The sequence below is a fragment of the Camelus bactrianus genome, chromosome 16 (assembly GCF_048773025.1).
Source record: "Camelus bactrianus isolate YW-2024 breed Bactrian camel chromosome 16, ASM4877302v1, whole genome shotgun sequence".
NCBI lineage: Eukaryota > Metazoa > Chordata > Mammalia > Artiodactyla > Camelidae > Camelus > Camelus bactrianus.
Window position 1 is genome coordinate 56,708,230 of NC_133554.1, and position 15,103 is coordinate 56,723,332.

At 44.4% G+C, this 15,103-nt stretch overlaps 1 protein-coding gene across 4 annotated transcripts in view; it reads left to right on the forward strand.

Annotated features, from left to right (window-relative positions):
* The window catches only part of TNRC6C (trinucleotide repeat containing adaptor 6C), a 114,370-nt gene that overhangs the window by 34,929 nt on the left and 64,338 nt on the right, over positions 1-15,103 (forward strand). For all 4 annotated transcript variants that reach the window (XM_074343777.1, XM_074343779.1, XM_074343781.1 and 1 more), the window contains exons 2-3: positions 5,476-5,575; positions 6,280-6,301. In XM_074343777.1, coding sequence (XP_074199878.1) covers positions 5,513-5,575; positions 6,280-6,301 — 85 coding nt within the window. In that variant the 5' untranslated portion in view covers positions 5,476-5,512. The remainder of the gene's footprint in view (positions 1-5,475; positions 5,576-6,279; positions 6,302-15,103) is intronic.

The following is a 15,103-nucleotide window of genomic DNA, read 5'->3' on the forward strand; positions in this document are numbered from 1 at the left end:
TATATAAAATCATGTGTTTAAATGTAATTCTTAAAGAAAAAGTTGAAATTAAAAAATGAAATTCTTGCAACCTGGCCATCCCTCTCCTTTATTCCCCTAACAGCTTGACTTGTAAGTCCATCTCACAGCTTCTCCACGTAGGAAGAAAAATACTGTTTATAATCTCCTTATTGGCCTCAAAAGGTAGATAGAAACATTGGATATTACCTGATCATTTCAGAAAATTAGGTTTCCCTTGGAAAGAAAGTATACTTACGAAAGATTTTCTCCAGTATAAATTTCAGCTGAAATTAGGGACCAGAAATGCCCTGAATGATGACAGGCTTTTCTCAGTGCCACAGAGACAGGACAGTCCTGCCACCAAGGTGCCCCAGCCCAGAGGACAGAAGGAAGCAAGCACTCAGTGTTCATTAAAACCAGGACTAAAGTCCCCCTAACTGTAATAGAAAGAAAGCGTAAGCAGGAGGGCATTGCCCAGGCGGACTTAGTGTTCATCTTTCTTGCTCTTGTTGAGTTTCGTATATATCGCTGTTGTAATAGTGATCATTTGTTTGATGCATTATTTATATGAATATCTTAAAAGCATAGGAACTCTCCCTTGTTCACTGCTGTAATCCCAGAGCGCTTGTGATGAGTGCCATTGTTCAGAAAATATTTGCTAAGTAAACCAATCCCTTTTTGTCCCTGGCGCCTACCACACTAAATAGCATATGTTAGTTGTATTCCTGAGTGATTGGATTAGTGAACAAAGGTGATGATCTTAAGGTTTAGGCTCTCTAGGAAAGGAACTGTTGAAAATAGCTTAGAAGAAAGTGGAAGTCAGGGAATAGCAGACTTCAGTACAGATGATGAATGGGCACAGTGGAAAGAGGAGTAGGTACAAGTTGTGGTCAGAAAGCAGAATAACGACATCCGGAATTCCAGCCGTGGAGCAGTCCTGGGGGTGAGGGCTACAGCTAATACTCTGGATAAAGCACCCTGAAAATCAGGGGAAGGGCTGCGTGTTTTGCGTCTGCTTTAGCAGAAGAGCCAGCTGCCCAGCCGATCACCCTAAAGCAAAGCTTGTGATGAAACAAGTCCAGCCCATGCACAGAAAACTGATGGGTTTTTTGATGCCTCGGTTTTAAGCCTGAATGGTCAGCCAAAGATGACCAGACAGTTGAGGAAGGGCTCTCACGTCAAAGAGAGTCCAAGAAGCGTCCAGAAAGGAAACAATGCAGGAAATTTAGAAGAACTTTATAAAACCCCTAATTAATATCCTTAGCTAGTGGAAAGATGATTTGCACCCATAAAACAAGAACAGAGTGCTGTGGGAAAAGAGCAACTGGAGAATAAGAGAGTTACTTAAAATTTTAAATGTCATGGAATTAGGAAACTCAGTAGAAGGATTGGAAGACCAAGTTCAGCCAAACACTCAGAAAACTGAGAACAACAATGATAAAAAAGAGTTGAAAACATAAACATAAATTATGATGATCCATCCAAAAGATTTAATATGTTGTTGTTTAGAAAACAGAAGGTATTTTCAATAAAATAGAGAACTGAAAAAAAGTCTCTGTATTGAAAGCGTCAGCTAAATCCTAAGTGTAAATAGCGGGGGAGAAAGACACCAAGGCGCACACACATCACCGTGAAACTTCAGAATCCTAGGGATGAAAAGAAGCTTTAAGGGGGAAATAATCACCTAGAAAGGATTAAAAGGCAAAATGACATCAGACTTCTCTTGAGAAGGGACCAGATGCTAGAGCAGAGGGGCACCGTGCCGTCAAAGTTGATTTTCAACCTAGAATTTGTATGCAGCCAAGCCGTCAGTGAAACAGAGTATAACCAGTTCCAGCATAACTGAGGGCATCATTCAGGAGGAAGGCAAGGGAAGTCACAGGATGACCAAATTAATAAATTCAAGTCAACATTAATGGATGGGCTATGGTGAAGAGTTTGCGCATGCTGTTCCTTCTGCTTAGTTCCTCCTTTCCCACTCTATCAGTCTGGACTGATAGGAATGACACAGTGATACAGTTTTATATGAAGAATATGCTATGATGAAAGAGTAAGTGTGGGCTCCAAAAAATATACAGATGTCCAAGAAGCATATGAAAAGGTGCTTGACATCACTAATCATTAGGGAAATGCAAATCAAAACCGCAATGTGATACTTAGGATAGTCAGATTAATACAAACAAAACACAGAATGGCGGTGGCCAGAGCCTGGGGGCAAGTGTGGGGTAGGTAATGAGGAGTTGTTTAATGGGCACAGAGTTTCAGTTTTGCAAGATGAAAAGAGTTCTGGAGATTGGTTGTACAGCAGTGTGAATGTAATGTTACCAAACTGTGTATATAGGAATGGCTAAGATGGCAAATTTTATGTATATTTTAGCACAGTTTTTAAATTTCATAAGAAATAACTAGAGGATATTAGAAACCTCTAGCAGAGTGCTCCCAGCCCAGTCATCTGGCCTGAAGACTCTGGAAAAGGGTTTTGGGAATGCAGTTGAGGGGGCTCATGTTTTTAAACAGGGAGAGGGGTGTGTAAAAAACAAAAGCAGAATTTTTGTAAAGAAAATAGTGCAAAAGGAAAAGAAAAATAGCTACACAAGAAGTAAAATGTCATCACAGTGTATGACCTAGCTCTGCAGCAAACATTTACATATTCCTTATAAAGCAGATGGCATTCATTGTTTTAACTGAAAGTAGTGATGGAGTAGAAGCTAGGGGTACTGAAGAACCACATCCACATCCATCATTATAGGAATTAAATTGTTAATGTCTCAAATGGGTAAGAAATAGCAATCCAAGCATTTTTAAAGATATATAACTGCATAGTCAGAGAGAGAATGTTCTTAAAGGAACTGTTAACATGTTACCTCTAAGGAGAGAGCCGATGGGCACTGCACAGAGAAGAGTCTCTTTTTGTTATGTATCTTTCTACTGTTTTTTTTTTTCCCATGAGCAAGTATTACTTTATGAAAATGAGATTCAATGTTGATTTTTTTAAAAAAGTAATTAATGATAAATGACAGACATTGTACACCAGGAATTAGAGATACAAGAAATTAGTGCTAGTTAGGGGAAAATTAGATAAAACTTCATTAAAGTTCATACATTTGCAGTGTGCTTTGTCATAGAAACATGGGCTCGGGCAGGAAAGTGTAAGCTATCTCGTGGCTACGTGGGCCCTTTATTTCCAGCACTTTATTTTAGTGGTACAGTAAAACCTTAACTGGACTGCTGGGGGGAGTGGCTGCTTCTAATTAATTTAATTTGCAGAGTAATAAGATTAAGCAAAAATCATTTTTATTCCATCTTCCATAGAATACCTTTTTAAAATGTAGCTGTACTTGCCTACTTTATTAAGCTTAATATCTGAAGATAATTTCAGGCTTTCATTGTGCTGTAGACTTAGAAAGTGTAACAGTAGAGGTGGGCAGCCACTGCATTCTAGTTTTTGTTCCCCCTTCTAGTTGGGCGGCAGGAGCGCAGTGATTAGCACACGACCAGCCCCTCACTCCCAGGGCTTGCCTGTGCCTTGTGAGAATGTTTCTTTAAACCGGATGTCTTAGCATCTCTGCACCTTTTAACATGAAAATATTCCTAGAAGGTATCATCTAAGATAATGAATAATAACCGTTTCCCAAGCTCGGTAAGTGTGCTGACCTCCTTTAAAAGTTGTGTTTCTCAGCCTTGGCTGAACGTTGGAGTCATCTGGAAGCTTTTAAAATTGCTGGTGTCTGAGTTCTGCTCCGAGAGATCTCACTGAAAAGGGTTGCAGCCTTGGCACTGAAGTTTCTAAAACTTCCCAGGTGGTTCTGATGAGCAGCCAAGAACCACTGTTTTAAAGGAAGAACAATCTTTGAGCGCCCCCCACCATGTTGATCTAAACTATTTTTATTAGGATGGTTTTCCGCCGTGTACAGACTGACTACCTAGGTCGAGATTCCCTGTGCATGTAGTAGTTGTGTGTAAAGTACATTTACAAATTTAAAACAAACTCCAAAATTAACCAATTGAACAACAGTACTGGTGGGTGGACGGTGATGTTTTGCGGAGGCTTTTGTGCGTGTTCTGCTTAGTCTGTTAAACCCTCCTTCCCACCGGTCTGGGCCTGGTCGGGAGGTAGAAACCACCTAGTTGTAGAAACAGAGGAAGTTTATTATAAGGAATAACTGAACTGTGATAAAAGGGTAGCTACAGAAAGCGTACCAGGGCTGCGGGAGAGAGCTGCGGAGGGACTGATGGGAAGCCCTGGCCCACCGCCCCCCGCCGGGCCCAGACTCCCTGGAGGAGGTGTGGCTGGGCCCAGGGCGGCCAGTCAGCAGGTGCTGGGCAGCAGAAAGCGCTCCTCTGGGCCAGGAATGCCCCAGCCAGTGGCCAGTTGCATGGACACGTGGGAGGAGGGAGCCCTGGTGGCAGCCCTCCTGGTGGCAGGCTGCAGTTGATGGCCAGGCGAGCAGCCGTGCAGAGGATGTGGGAGTATCTGTGCAGCGGGCGTGGAGGATCCGGAGGGCCTGTCATTGGGAGAGGACCAGAAGAGACGGGCGTGGGAGTGGGGTGAGCGGCAGGAGGCCTGGAGGACACGGTGTCTGTGTTGAAAGGGTCACAGGAAGGTGACACTAGACCACGCCAGAGCTGCACAGTTGCTAAGAGACTGCTCTTTCTGGACATGTGGCTGAGATCCTCACCAAGTGTCCTCAGAGCCACATGCTGACCCCACCCTGCAACAGCCAGACAAGGGGAACGCCCCTTCCTCCTGCGGGTCCCTCCAGTGCCGTTCATGAGAAACCTCTGCCTTGTGCTCCCCGGAAAGGAGACGTCGTAAACGATGGCTGTCCGTTACTGCGGGGTGCGTGCTGCGGGGCGCGGCTGGAGCTGCCGGTGCTGGATTGAGAACTGACACAGCGCTCCTGCCAGCCGGACACTGTGCAGCATTTAAGTCACCGCTCGTGGCCACCTGACTTTTCCAGGCACTGCTCTATGCTGTGTCCCAGGGTGTTCTTGCAGTAGGCCAGCATGCTGGGTAGGAGTCTTTGTTTAAAAACAACTGGTTTGTCAAACAAACGTAAAAGGTGCACATGAGTCACCTCCAGACTCTGACTTGGCTGGGCTAGGGTGGGACCCGGGAGTCTGCACTTTGGATAGGAATGATTCTGACGGTGGTGGCCCCTGAGACAACACTCTGAGGACTGCTGGTCTGGGGCTGGACTGTAGGAACTGTGTCTTTCCCCATTTTGTACCTGTTACACTGCCTGACAAAGGCTGGTGCTGGACAGATGTGGGCCGAGTGAACGGGCCCCCGAGAACCCGGGGCTGCCTGCTGCAGCGCTGCCCGGGAGGGACGGGGTGGGGCGGACGCTGGGTCGAGCATCTTTCCTCAGGTGCGCGAAACTGTCTGACCTGAACTTTCTGCAGCTGCTGTTTTTCCATTTTTTGATTTAAAATGAATGTTATACTAATACTACTTTTCTTTATATTTACTAGGGAGAAAGAACAAGAAACACAAAAAGAGGAACGTTTGATGGAAGAAAAGAAAAAGAAAAAGCAGGAAGAAAAGAAAAAGAAGGAAGGTGCTCAGAAAAAGGTTTGACTGGAGTTCCTAGTTCCCTGTGTCTGTCACCACTGCATCCCCCTGCGTTTTCATAGCCGTTACATTAGGGAGTTTCAGTTGATTTTGAAATTCAGTGTGCTCAGTCCAGAGTGCTAGTAACATAGGGAAGGAAATAAGAGAGCTGTTTTCTAAAGGAGTTTGATTTTAGTTGGTGGTGAAGAATGTCTGTGCTGCTCTGCTTAAACTCAACTGTCCAGAACAGCCATGTCTGCGGGCCAGTTCACTGATGATTAGAAAAGCTGCAGGTAATCTGTACAGCTTTGGCAAGCATTCTTTTACGGCTCTTATTAGCAAGTAGTAAAACGTAAAGCCCTGCTGTAAACATCATGGTCATACTTGAATTTCACGGCATTTAATGTACCAAGTTTTGCCATTTGTTTTGTTCTTGCCTAGTTTAATGCATCCTGAGGCTCAAGCTGTATGCCTTTTAATCTAAGTTAAAATAGAGAGCTCAAATGAGCTCCCAGATAAGGGTTTTTTTGCAGTTAGATCAATATTGGCACATAATTAATAGCATGTAGACAATTGTGCATATTACCCAATAACTGATTTTAATATATTAACTGGGTAAAAACTTACTTTTAAAGTTTCTAATGTTAAAATCTGCTTATAAACTTTCATAAATGTGTGCATTCTACACCTTATTATTCCTAAAGCATTTCTGATTTTTTTTTCAGGCTGCTGATCAAAAAACCAAAGGTAAGTTTATTTTGTTTGTGGGGGTACATTTTATTGCAGTACCCAAGTTTATGATGAAGATGACTTTTTTTTAATTGGTAGTTAAAAACATAGACTCTAACCCTGCCTTTGAATCTGCTTTTTATTCACTGTGAAATTCTTCATTTATCACTGGTTTTCCATCTGCATCTTGGCATTTGCTTAATCTAAAATGCCTAAAGAATGTTCAATTAGCTTTCTAAATGATACTTTATAATTTTCCTTTGGTATGATTTTCACCAAACGAGGATTAATCTGATAAAGTTGATCCAGTTTGAATAAGAACAACCAAAGGGTAATGAATTTTTTTTGAAGCTTCCAATTTCTCTTTGCCGACTATTAATAATAAAAAGAGGTATACTCTTTCTGTATTCCCTCTTTGCCTGTTGATGTGCAAAAGGTTTCTTTTTCATTCTCCAAGTCCGGAATTGGCTCATGACTGTCCCAGTGAGTGCCGTGCGAGCGCGTGTGGTTCTCACGGTAACGTTGGCGTCTCTGATGCGCGGGGAGGTGAGCAGCAGGGAAGCCGCCTCGAGCCCTGGGCTCCGTCCCTGACGTGCACGGGCGTCCCGTCTTGTGGTGACGGGTCGCGCCCTCGAGACTCGCACACACCGGCTGTGCTTAACTTGGGGCGAGTTAACTGCACTTCTTGAAGCCTCAGGTATCTCGTATTTAAAGTGAGATAAGTAAGTAAATAAATAAATAAATAAATACGTTTTTAAAATGAGAAAGATAATGAGCGAGTGGTTCCCACCTCCTAAGGCTGCCGTGGAGACTGTGGAGAAGGGGCAGGAGCAGGGCCCAGTGCCCACTCGAGGTGGGCCGTGACGGCGACTCTGCGTTTGTATTCTGTTGGCCCGTCTCTCGTCACCGAGGGCGCAGACACGGTGGCCCCGGCGGCCCCGCTGCGCATGGCCCGCTCTGTGTGGCACTTGCAGTTTTCAAAGCAGAGTTTGTATGATCTCACTTGAACTTCGCGATTAAGCAGGGCAGGTGCTAGTTGACAGTGAAGAAAACTGAGGCTAACAGTGGGAGGCACGTGGCTTGCTCTTGGCCCAGCGTTAGTGTCAGGACAGGACTCAAGGGAGCCCAGGCTTCTGACCCCAGTGCAGCAGGCCTCGGGCTCCCACACCGGAGCCACAAAAGAGACAGGTTTCATGTCAGTGAGGATAGAACGGCACCATAGTTTTCAAAAAGGACCTTTTTTCTCTCACGCCCTCAGTGACAGTGTGAACTTACGTCACACTTGTCAGAAGGGCCCGAAGGGCTGTGGAACAGTGCTGTTTTGAATTTATGATCTTGAATAAGAAATAATGGGTTCTTGTAATTGTCATTTAAAAGTGCAGTATTATTGCTCTGAATCATCCATTTCATCCATTTCCCTTTTTTTTTTTTTTAACATTTTGAGGAGTTTTTACAACCTGATTCAACACCAGCTGTGTTCTGTGGTCATTGTCACTGTCTTCTCTCAAAACAGTAACAGATTGCTTCTGACTGCACAGTGACTGTGAGCGGCATGCCCGCCTCCCTGCACAGAGCTGCTGCTTTCTGTCCCTGTTCTGATGAGTATTTGCATTGCTGACTCCAAACCACTGGGTTTTTATCTTCTCTAAAATACTGCTCCTTTGGATACAATTTGTCAGTAACTGTACTAACTATAACTAGCCTTAGAACAGAACATGATAACGATTATTAATGTCCATCTAAACAAAAAACATGCTTTTTGGATTGTAAATAACCCAGCGGTGCTGCTGGGCAGTTCATTCACAAATATGAGCAGCACCAGGGTCTGAATTCTTCTCAGACTCTCCGTCATTACTGGTTCCCATCAAAACTGACTCCCTGTAAGGTGGTGGTTCTGAATTTCTGACTGGACATGTGTGTTAAATAAATAACACAGGCTGGGCCTGCCTGAGCGTTGAGAGGTCTGGTGGGAGCGGTATTAGTGCTCACACAGAGCGCAGGCCTGGCCTTTCACGTGCTTCCCCTGCTCCAACCTCTGTAGCCAGGAGGGCAGGTGCACACGTGCCCAGCCCTGTGCGCACGGGCAGTGGTCCTGAAACCAGCACCCTCGTTGGCAAATACTTTCAGACAGACCCTGCATGTTTGTTATTTCTGGTTGCTGATGGCATTGTCTGCAGTGTACACACGAGTAAACTGAAGCTATGGAAGTTTGCCAAATGCCCCCAGGACTGCATGGCTAGTGAACAGCAGGGCTGATGTGCCCGGAACCTTCCTGAACTCAAAGCAGCCAGGAAAGGCACGCAACAGATGTTTATCAAGCATTTACAGGGTCTCAGTACCTACCAGGCTTCAGAAGTCTGGTAACTTAGACAAGGTGGTGGAGCCGGTGAGTGACAGACTCCAGAGCCAAACCTCTTCCTGGCCCAATGTGACCACCCACTTTGGAATCAGGAGAAGCTGAGGACCCTGCTCTCACCACAAGGCAGCGCCCGGAGGTCTCAGGCCTGAGTTGTTAGAACACAGGAAAGAGTTGAGTGACTTGAGTGAGTCCAGGAGTTGAATACTCTTATAAGGGAGGCTGCCGTTATAAATTGGATTATATAATATGCTGAATCAATTAACAGAGTAGAAAGACGTTCGAATTGATTTTATTTTGATTATTAGCTCAAACTAGAGCAGATCAGTAATTTCCTTGCCCTGCGAGCTACACGCACAGAAACAGCGTGAGGAAAGCGGTGCCTGCCCTGTCTAGCGTTACATTTGACTTAGTTTTCCCAATTACTGAAACTTAACCTCTTTAAATTTGGGTTTATTTTAAACATTTTCAGAAAACTCTTTATATCATACACGTACGTATACCTTTCTGCTTTCTTCTAAAGAATAACCAGCCTAGTCCATTCTTGATAGATCAGTCTTCATTATAGCATTAATTATGCTTAAATTTTTTAAATCTGGCTATAACCATTGAACTTGAACTATAAGTCTTCATTTAAAAGACTAATGGAGAACTGAGTCTCACTAGGAATTCTCTGATTAGCTTAATCTAATACATAGCATGCATCTCCCCCGCTCCAATCTGAAAACTAGGTGTCTAGAAATTCTGCTTTGCAAAATTATGAATAAAATAAAATTTGGTTCCTGTTTTTTCAAATCCTGTCTTGCAGTGTCTTTGTTGAGTTCATTTTCTTTCTATTTTAAGCTTCAGGCGAGCAAGTGAGTTGATCTGAAACCCTGAGCCCCCCGCGCTCATACCCAGCACCCGCCCTGCTGTCAGGTGGGGGCCCCACTGAGTCCAGCTCGGGGACTTTTCTCCACATAGTGGACTCACCCTTGCTTTCCACCAGTTTCCCCTTGTCTGTCCCCCGCGTGTGCACATCCTGCGGTGGGATTGGTGTCCCATGCTCCTCAGGAATCCGATGTGTGTACATGCCCAGAACCCTTTTCTTTCAGTGCTCTCTAGTCTTGAGTGGTGGTAGTTTCAGCCATCTTTTCCTTCTTTTTCCTCCTGTGATGAAAAATGCAAGTAATATGTTCTCATTGTCTAAAAAGAAGTTAAAGTTCACTTGAAATCCCTCCATCATGAGATATCCACCAGTTAACAGTCTGTTGACCGTCCCTGAAAGCATATGGATACATAAATACGGGTTTTATATGGACTCTCCACCACTTCCCCTAATTAAACACTTCCCCATCCCTGCCCCTCAAGGAAACGCACTAAGCAACTTGGAAACCTCTGTGTCAGCCTATTTAGAAACAAAATAGTCCTTTGTAAATGCTGCTAAACATTGTCTTTGCAGTGGTGACCACTGAGCCATCTGAACTCAATGCCTTAGTGAGGCCCGAGATGCTTTCATGGAGGGGAGAGTGGGACTCAGATGTAATCGTCTTTCGAAGTACCAGTGATGTGTGCGTCGTGTCCCTGCTGTGGGGTGACTAGTGTCTGAGTGCTGGGCGCTTCATATTGGGTTTTGCTTTGGTAATCAGTCGTCTCTGTTCTTTATTTGAGGGACTGCCCTTAATTAGGGCAGAGAAAAGAAAAGCTTCTATATGTGATGACTTTGAGCCTGAGTTTTCCGTATTGTCTTCTGCGTGTTTTCATGGACTTAGAGGGGTTTTTTTTTTAGATTAACTATAGAAATACCCATAAATATGAAGTAAATTTTAATTCCATAGTTGTAGCCAGATTTTCTCAAGTTCATAAAATAGAAAGGTAAGTTTTCATACAGAAAGCTCAAAGGTAATTATACCACATATGAGAGCAAATATCTTGATGCCCGAATATGGCTCAAACACAGTGAGATTAATGATTCATTGTTCTGAGTCATAAACTTAAAAATTCATACATTTTAATTAGTTTCCTAATCTTGCTTGAAAGGACTGTAATTTAAGTTTTGCAGTCAGATATTCAGTTTCGGCATGCATTCAGTTTGTAATTCTTAATTTTAAGAAAAATCTTTATGTGCTTTTGTTAATGTAAATCAATTAAAACCATACTGTTTTAGTAGCCTTTTATTGTTATAAGAGTTTGAGGGGGTCACAAATTACATGCACTGTGCTGACCTGCTGTTAAGGCTCGTCCTAAACATACATCTATAAAGCTTTTCCTCAATATGAGTGAAAAGCAGTGAGAACTGAGGTTTAAAGCATACCTTCCCAATTTCATAGTCGGATAGAGATAAAAACAGACCCCGCATTTCTGCACTTCCCCCGTTAGGCGGCGCTTCTCTTGGGCTGAGCAGTTGATTGCTCTTTGTTTAGTCTTTTGGGGTCTCAGCACAGCGGCCAGCAGTTAGTGTTTGTAAAACCACAGGCCTGTGTTTCCCTGAGTCACACTGTGTGATGCAGTTGGCCAGAGTCCTTGAATTTACATGTGCTCACCTTCGTACCGTGTCACCAAAACAAATACTATTTTGAGTATATGAGTTACTTTTAAAGCCAGTAGCTGAATGTCTAGTCAGCCTGCTGAGCACAATATATTTTATAAAATACGGCATTTTATTTGCATGTCTACAAAATTAATAAAATCTTAGCGCTTGAAGGATCCTTAGAGATTACGCATTTCCTATGTTAGATGGGAAATGAAATTCAAAGAGGTTAGGTGATTGTTACAAGTTTTGACAGCTAGTTAGTGGCACAGCTAGAACTAGACCCTCATCTTCTGGTTGTCAGTTACATCATTTTTCCGCTATCATATGGAGGGGCTGGAGAGGTAGATACTGTGTATGTATCATCGGTACCGTATGACTGTTCATTTTAAGAAGTAACTTATGAACTTTTCAGATAAGGCTGAAAGAGATTTCTAAGAGACTTACTATATGAGGGATCTTTATAGGATGGTGTCTTATAGGATCTTAAATCTTAGCTGTGTCTTTCTTTGGCCAGTTTGCTCTATGCTTAAAGGAGTTATCTAATTATACTATTAAAACTCTACAGGAAAGAAAGTATAATAAATACGTGAATATTTTTTTCATGGGAACAATGGAAAGTGTATTAAGATGTAGTATTTGTCCCCTACATATGTAGGCAATTTAAAAGGATAAAAGTTTATTGGGAAAAGAAACCTAAGGAAATGTATATATATCTTTTTTCTTGATGAAATAGGAGAAGAGAGGAGGTAAGCTGGTGAGAAGGGGAGTGGCATGCAGCTGCGGCGTCACAGGCCCCTTGAACCGCATCTCCTGGCGGCCCTTCTGATGGGCCTCGGACAAAATGCAAGTCTGCGTCTCAGTGGAGCCAAACTTCACTAAGACGTTAAACATCAGGGCAGTTTCCAAGGTCAGAGAAAGCAATAGCTCATGGCTCTAAAGGAAGCTGCCAGTCTGCTTTCTGAGAAATAATTTGCTTACCCAGATTGCTTTTTTTTTGCTTTTTTTTTTAACAGCTTTATTGAGTTATAGTTGACATATGGTAGGCTGCATATAGTCAAAGAGAACTATTTAATAAGTTTCGGCATGCGCACACCTGAGAAACCATCCCCACACTCAAGACAGCAGCCATCACCCCTAAAAGTACCCCTGTGCCCCTCCCCAGCCCCACTCTCCTCCCCCTCCTCCCCTCACCAGTCTCTGGGCAAACACTGACTGCTTTCTGTCACTCCAGGCTTTGTAGACGATTATGTAAATGGAGTCACACAGCGTGCACCCCTGGCCGCGTTCACTCACAGAGTAACACTTACGAGATTCATCCCTGTCGTGTGTGTATCTTTCCTTTTTCCTGCAGAGTAATATTCCACTGTTTGGATACATCACAATTTGTTTAGCCATTCATCTGTTTGTGGACATTTGAGTTGTTTTCAGTTTTTAGCTATGGTGAATAAAGCTTCTGTGGACATTCATATACAAGTCTCTGTATGGTTATGTGTGCCGTCGTTTTTCTTTGGTAAATATGTGGGAGTAGAATGGCTGGATCTTCTGATAGATGTATGTTGAACTTTTTCACAGTGACTGTACCATTTCTCAGTTCTCCCACATCCTCACCAACGCTTGGAAAGTCAGTCTTCATCATTTCAGCCATTCTGATAGGCGTCGTATCTCTTTGTGGTTCTGCCTGGCACTTCCCTAACGGCCAGTGACGTTGCACATCGCTGTCATGCGCTTTTCTGTCATCTCTGTGTCTTCCTTGGGGAGTGCCTACTCAGGTATTTTGCCACTTTTTATAGAGTTATTTGCTTTCATACTCCAGATTGGTTTCTAGCATTAAATTGGCCTCTAGAGTTGGGCAGGAAGCCTCATCACTGCAGCTGAGTTCTGCAGGCCTCAGTCCTTCCCCCGTCTTCCTGTGTGTGCAGTTGTTTGTATTACAGGGATATCAGCAAATCTGCACTTTCAGTTGTGATCACGTTTTATCTGGCTTTTAATGTACCTACTAAAGACTGCGTTGATAAGTGAGCAAAGTATTAGTCACATCTTATTATCTAGAGTTGTCAAGTTCGTTCACTAATTAATTTAATGAACAGTTTATAAATATCTATCAGACAGCTGACACAAGTTCTCTGTTCTCAAGAGATACATTAATAGGAAGAATTAGCCTTATAAGCAAATGGATATATAAGCAAATGAATGCAGTAAGGTGTTCTGAGGGTTGTGATTTATTTATCCCTTACCTTCTGCCTGTAAGGATTTAAGTTACATTTATTTGATCATCTTTTGTCCAATATTTATATTTCCATAAAGAAGGTAACCTGTTTTTTAAAACTAAGTGAGAGAACTGGGGGAGGGACAGCAGTGATGAGGCGCGGCACGGGCGCGCGGAGCTGCGCCCCTCCGGGTGGCCCTGAGTTAGCTGTGGAGACGAGGACAGGGAGGGATGCCTACCCTGTCCCCCAGCCCATCCCGCAGGCCGGGAGAACTGCGCACTCGTCACAGCCTGGCCTACCAACAAAGGAGGTGAAACTGGAGAGGTGGGAGGCAGGGGCCTCGCTCATTGTCAGTCCCTGAATACCATCCTGAGGATTTCGATTAGGTCTTTTAGACCAGAGAGAGCTGTTGGGGAGCTCTAAGTGGGAGAGTGACATCATGAGACTTGTATTTTAGAAAGGTCACTGAAGGGCCAGATTGAAGATGGAGGAAACGGCTGGAGGGAGGGCTGGAGCAGCGGGTGCAGTTAGACCACTGCCTGCAGATGCTAAGCTGAGCGGCGGGGGTGCGGAGGAAAGGGTCACGTCGATGGAACAGGCAGAGCTCAGGGACTGGCTGGGCTGCGGACCGTTTGAGCCAGCGGATGTGTACTGAACACCTACTGTGGCCTGGCTGTGTGCTCTTCAAGTCCCACTCTTCCGGAGTCCTATGGGGAATGGACGAAGGCATCAGTCAGGATGCTGTGGGCACAGTTACCAAGCGCTGTGATGGAGAGGAGCGTTGATTGACAAGAGCACAGAACAGAGGAGCCCGGACTAGGCTGGGGTTAGGGAAGGCATCTGGGTGGTGCCTCGGTTGGGATCTGAAGGATGAAGAGAACGCAGCCCGGCAGGGGGAGAGCAGAGGGGGCTCAGGGCCCCCCACCCACAGGGAGCAGCGTGCGCAGAGGCTGGCAGGGGTGTGGCACTTTCCAGGACCTAAACACACACGTAGCGGCGGAGCCCCAGCGTGGTCAGCAGGGGAGAGAGCGCTGTTGGGGGAGTACAACGGGGGATGGGGACCAAGGCCTGACGGAAGTGGAACGTCCTTTTCCTGCGAGCAGTAATGAGGCTTTTCAAAATAAACTGGCAATACAGGCAGTTTTCCTCCTGGTCCGGCCTTCTGACTCGGGGTTGGCTGGTTCACTTGGGCACCCTCTTCTGGCAGTTGTAGGATTCTGCACTTTGGAGGAAAGTGCAGATTATTTCTATTCCACAATTTATTGGTTTATTAAAACATGCACACAGCCCTACTGCTGCGCGTCCTGGGAGAGCGTGTGTGAGGCAGACCCACTTAAACCTCTGTGTGTCATGAGATTTCAGATTTGCTGTTTGTTTCCAAAGCTTGTTCAGGAGAGAGAGGTCAGGATGGAGGTGAGGGACTGAGAAGCGGCTTGCTTGCTGGGCTGTCTCCACCTGCAGGTCTGTGCGCTGCGGTGCCTCGCTGGGGAGTGTTTCAGTTGACCGCACATGCTGAGAAGGCTGTAGAAGAGCCAGCATGTGTTCATGCTGTATTGGCTACCTGGCTTTAACATAGGCTGTTATTTTCTGTTTTGATCTTCTAAAGCAGCTGGCCGGTGTTTAAGAGAACCTAGAAGTATTTGCCAGTATGATAAATAATACATTTTCTTAGAGTAGAAGAATCCAAGGACCAAAACAAGGTAACCTTTTAATGAAGTGATTCTTATTGTTAGTAGTCATTATTA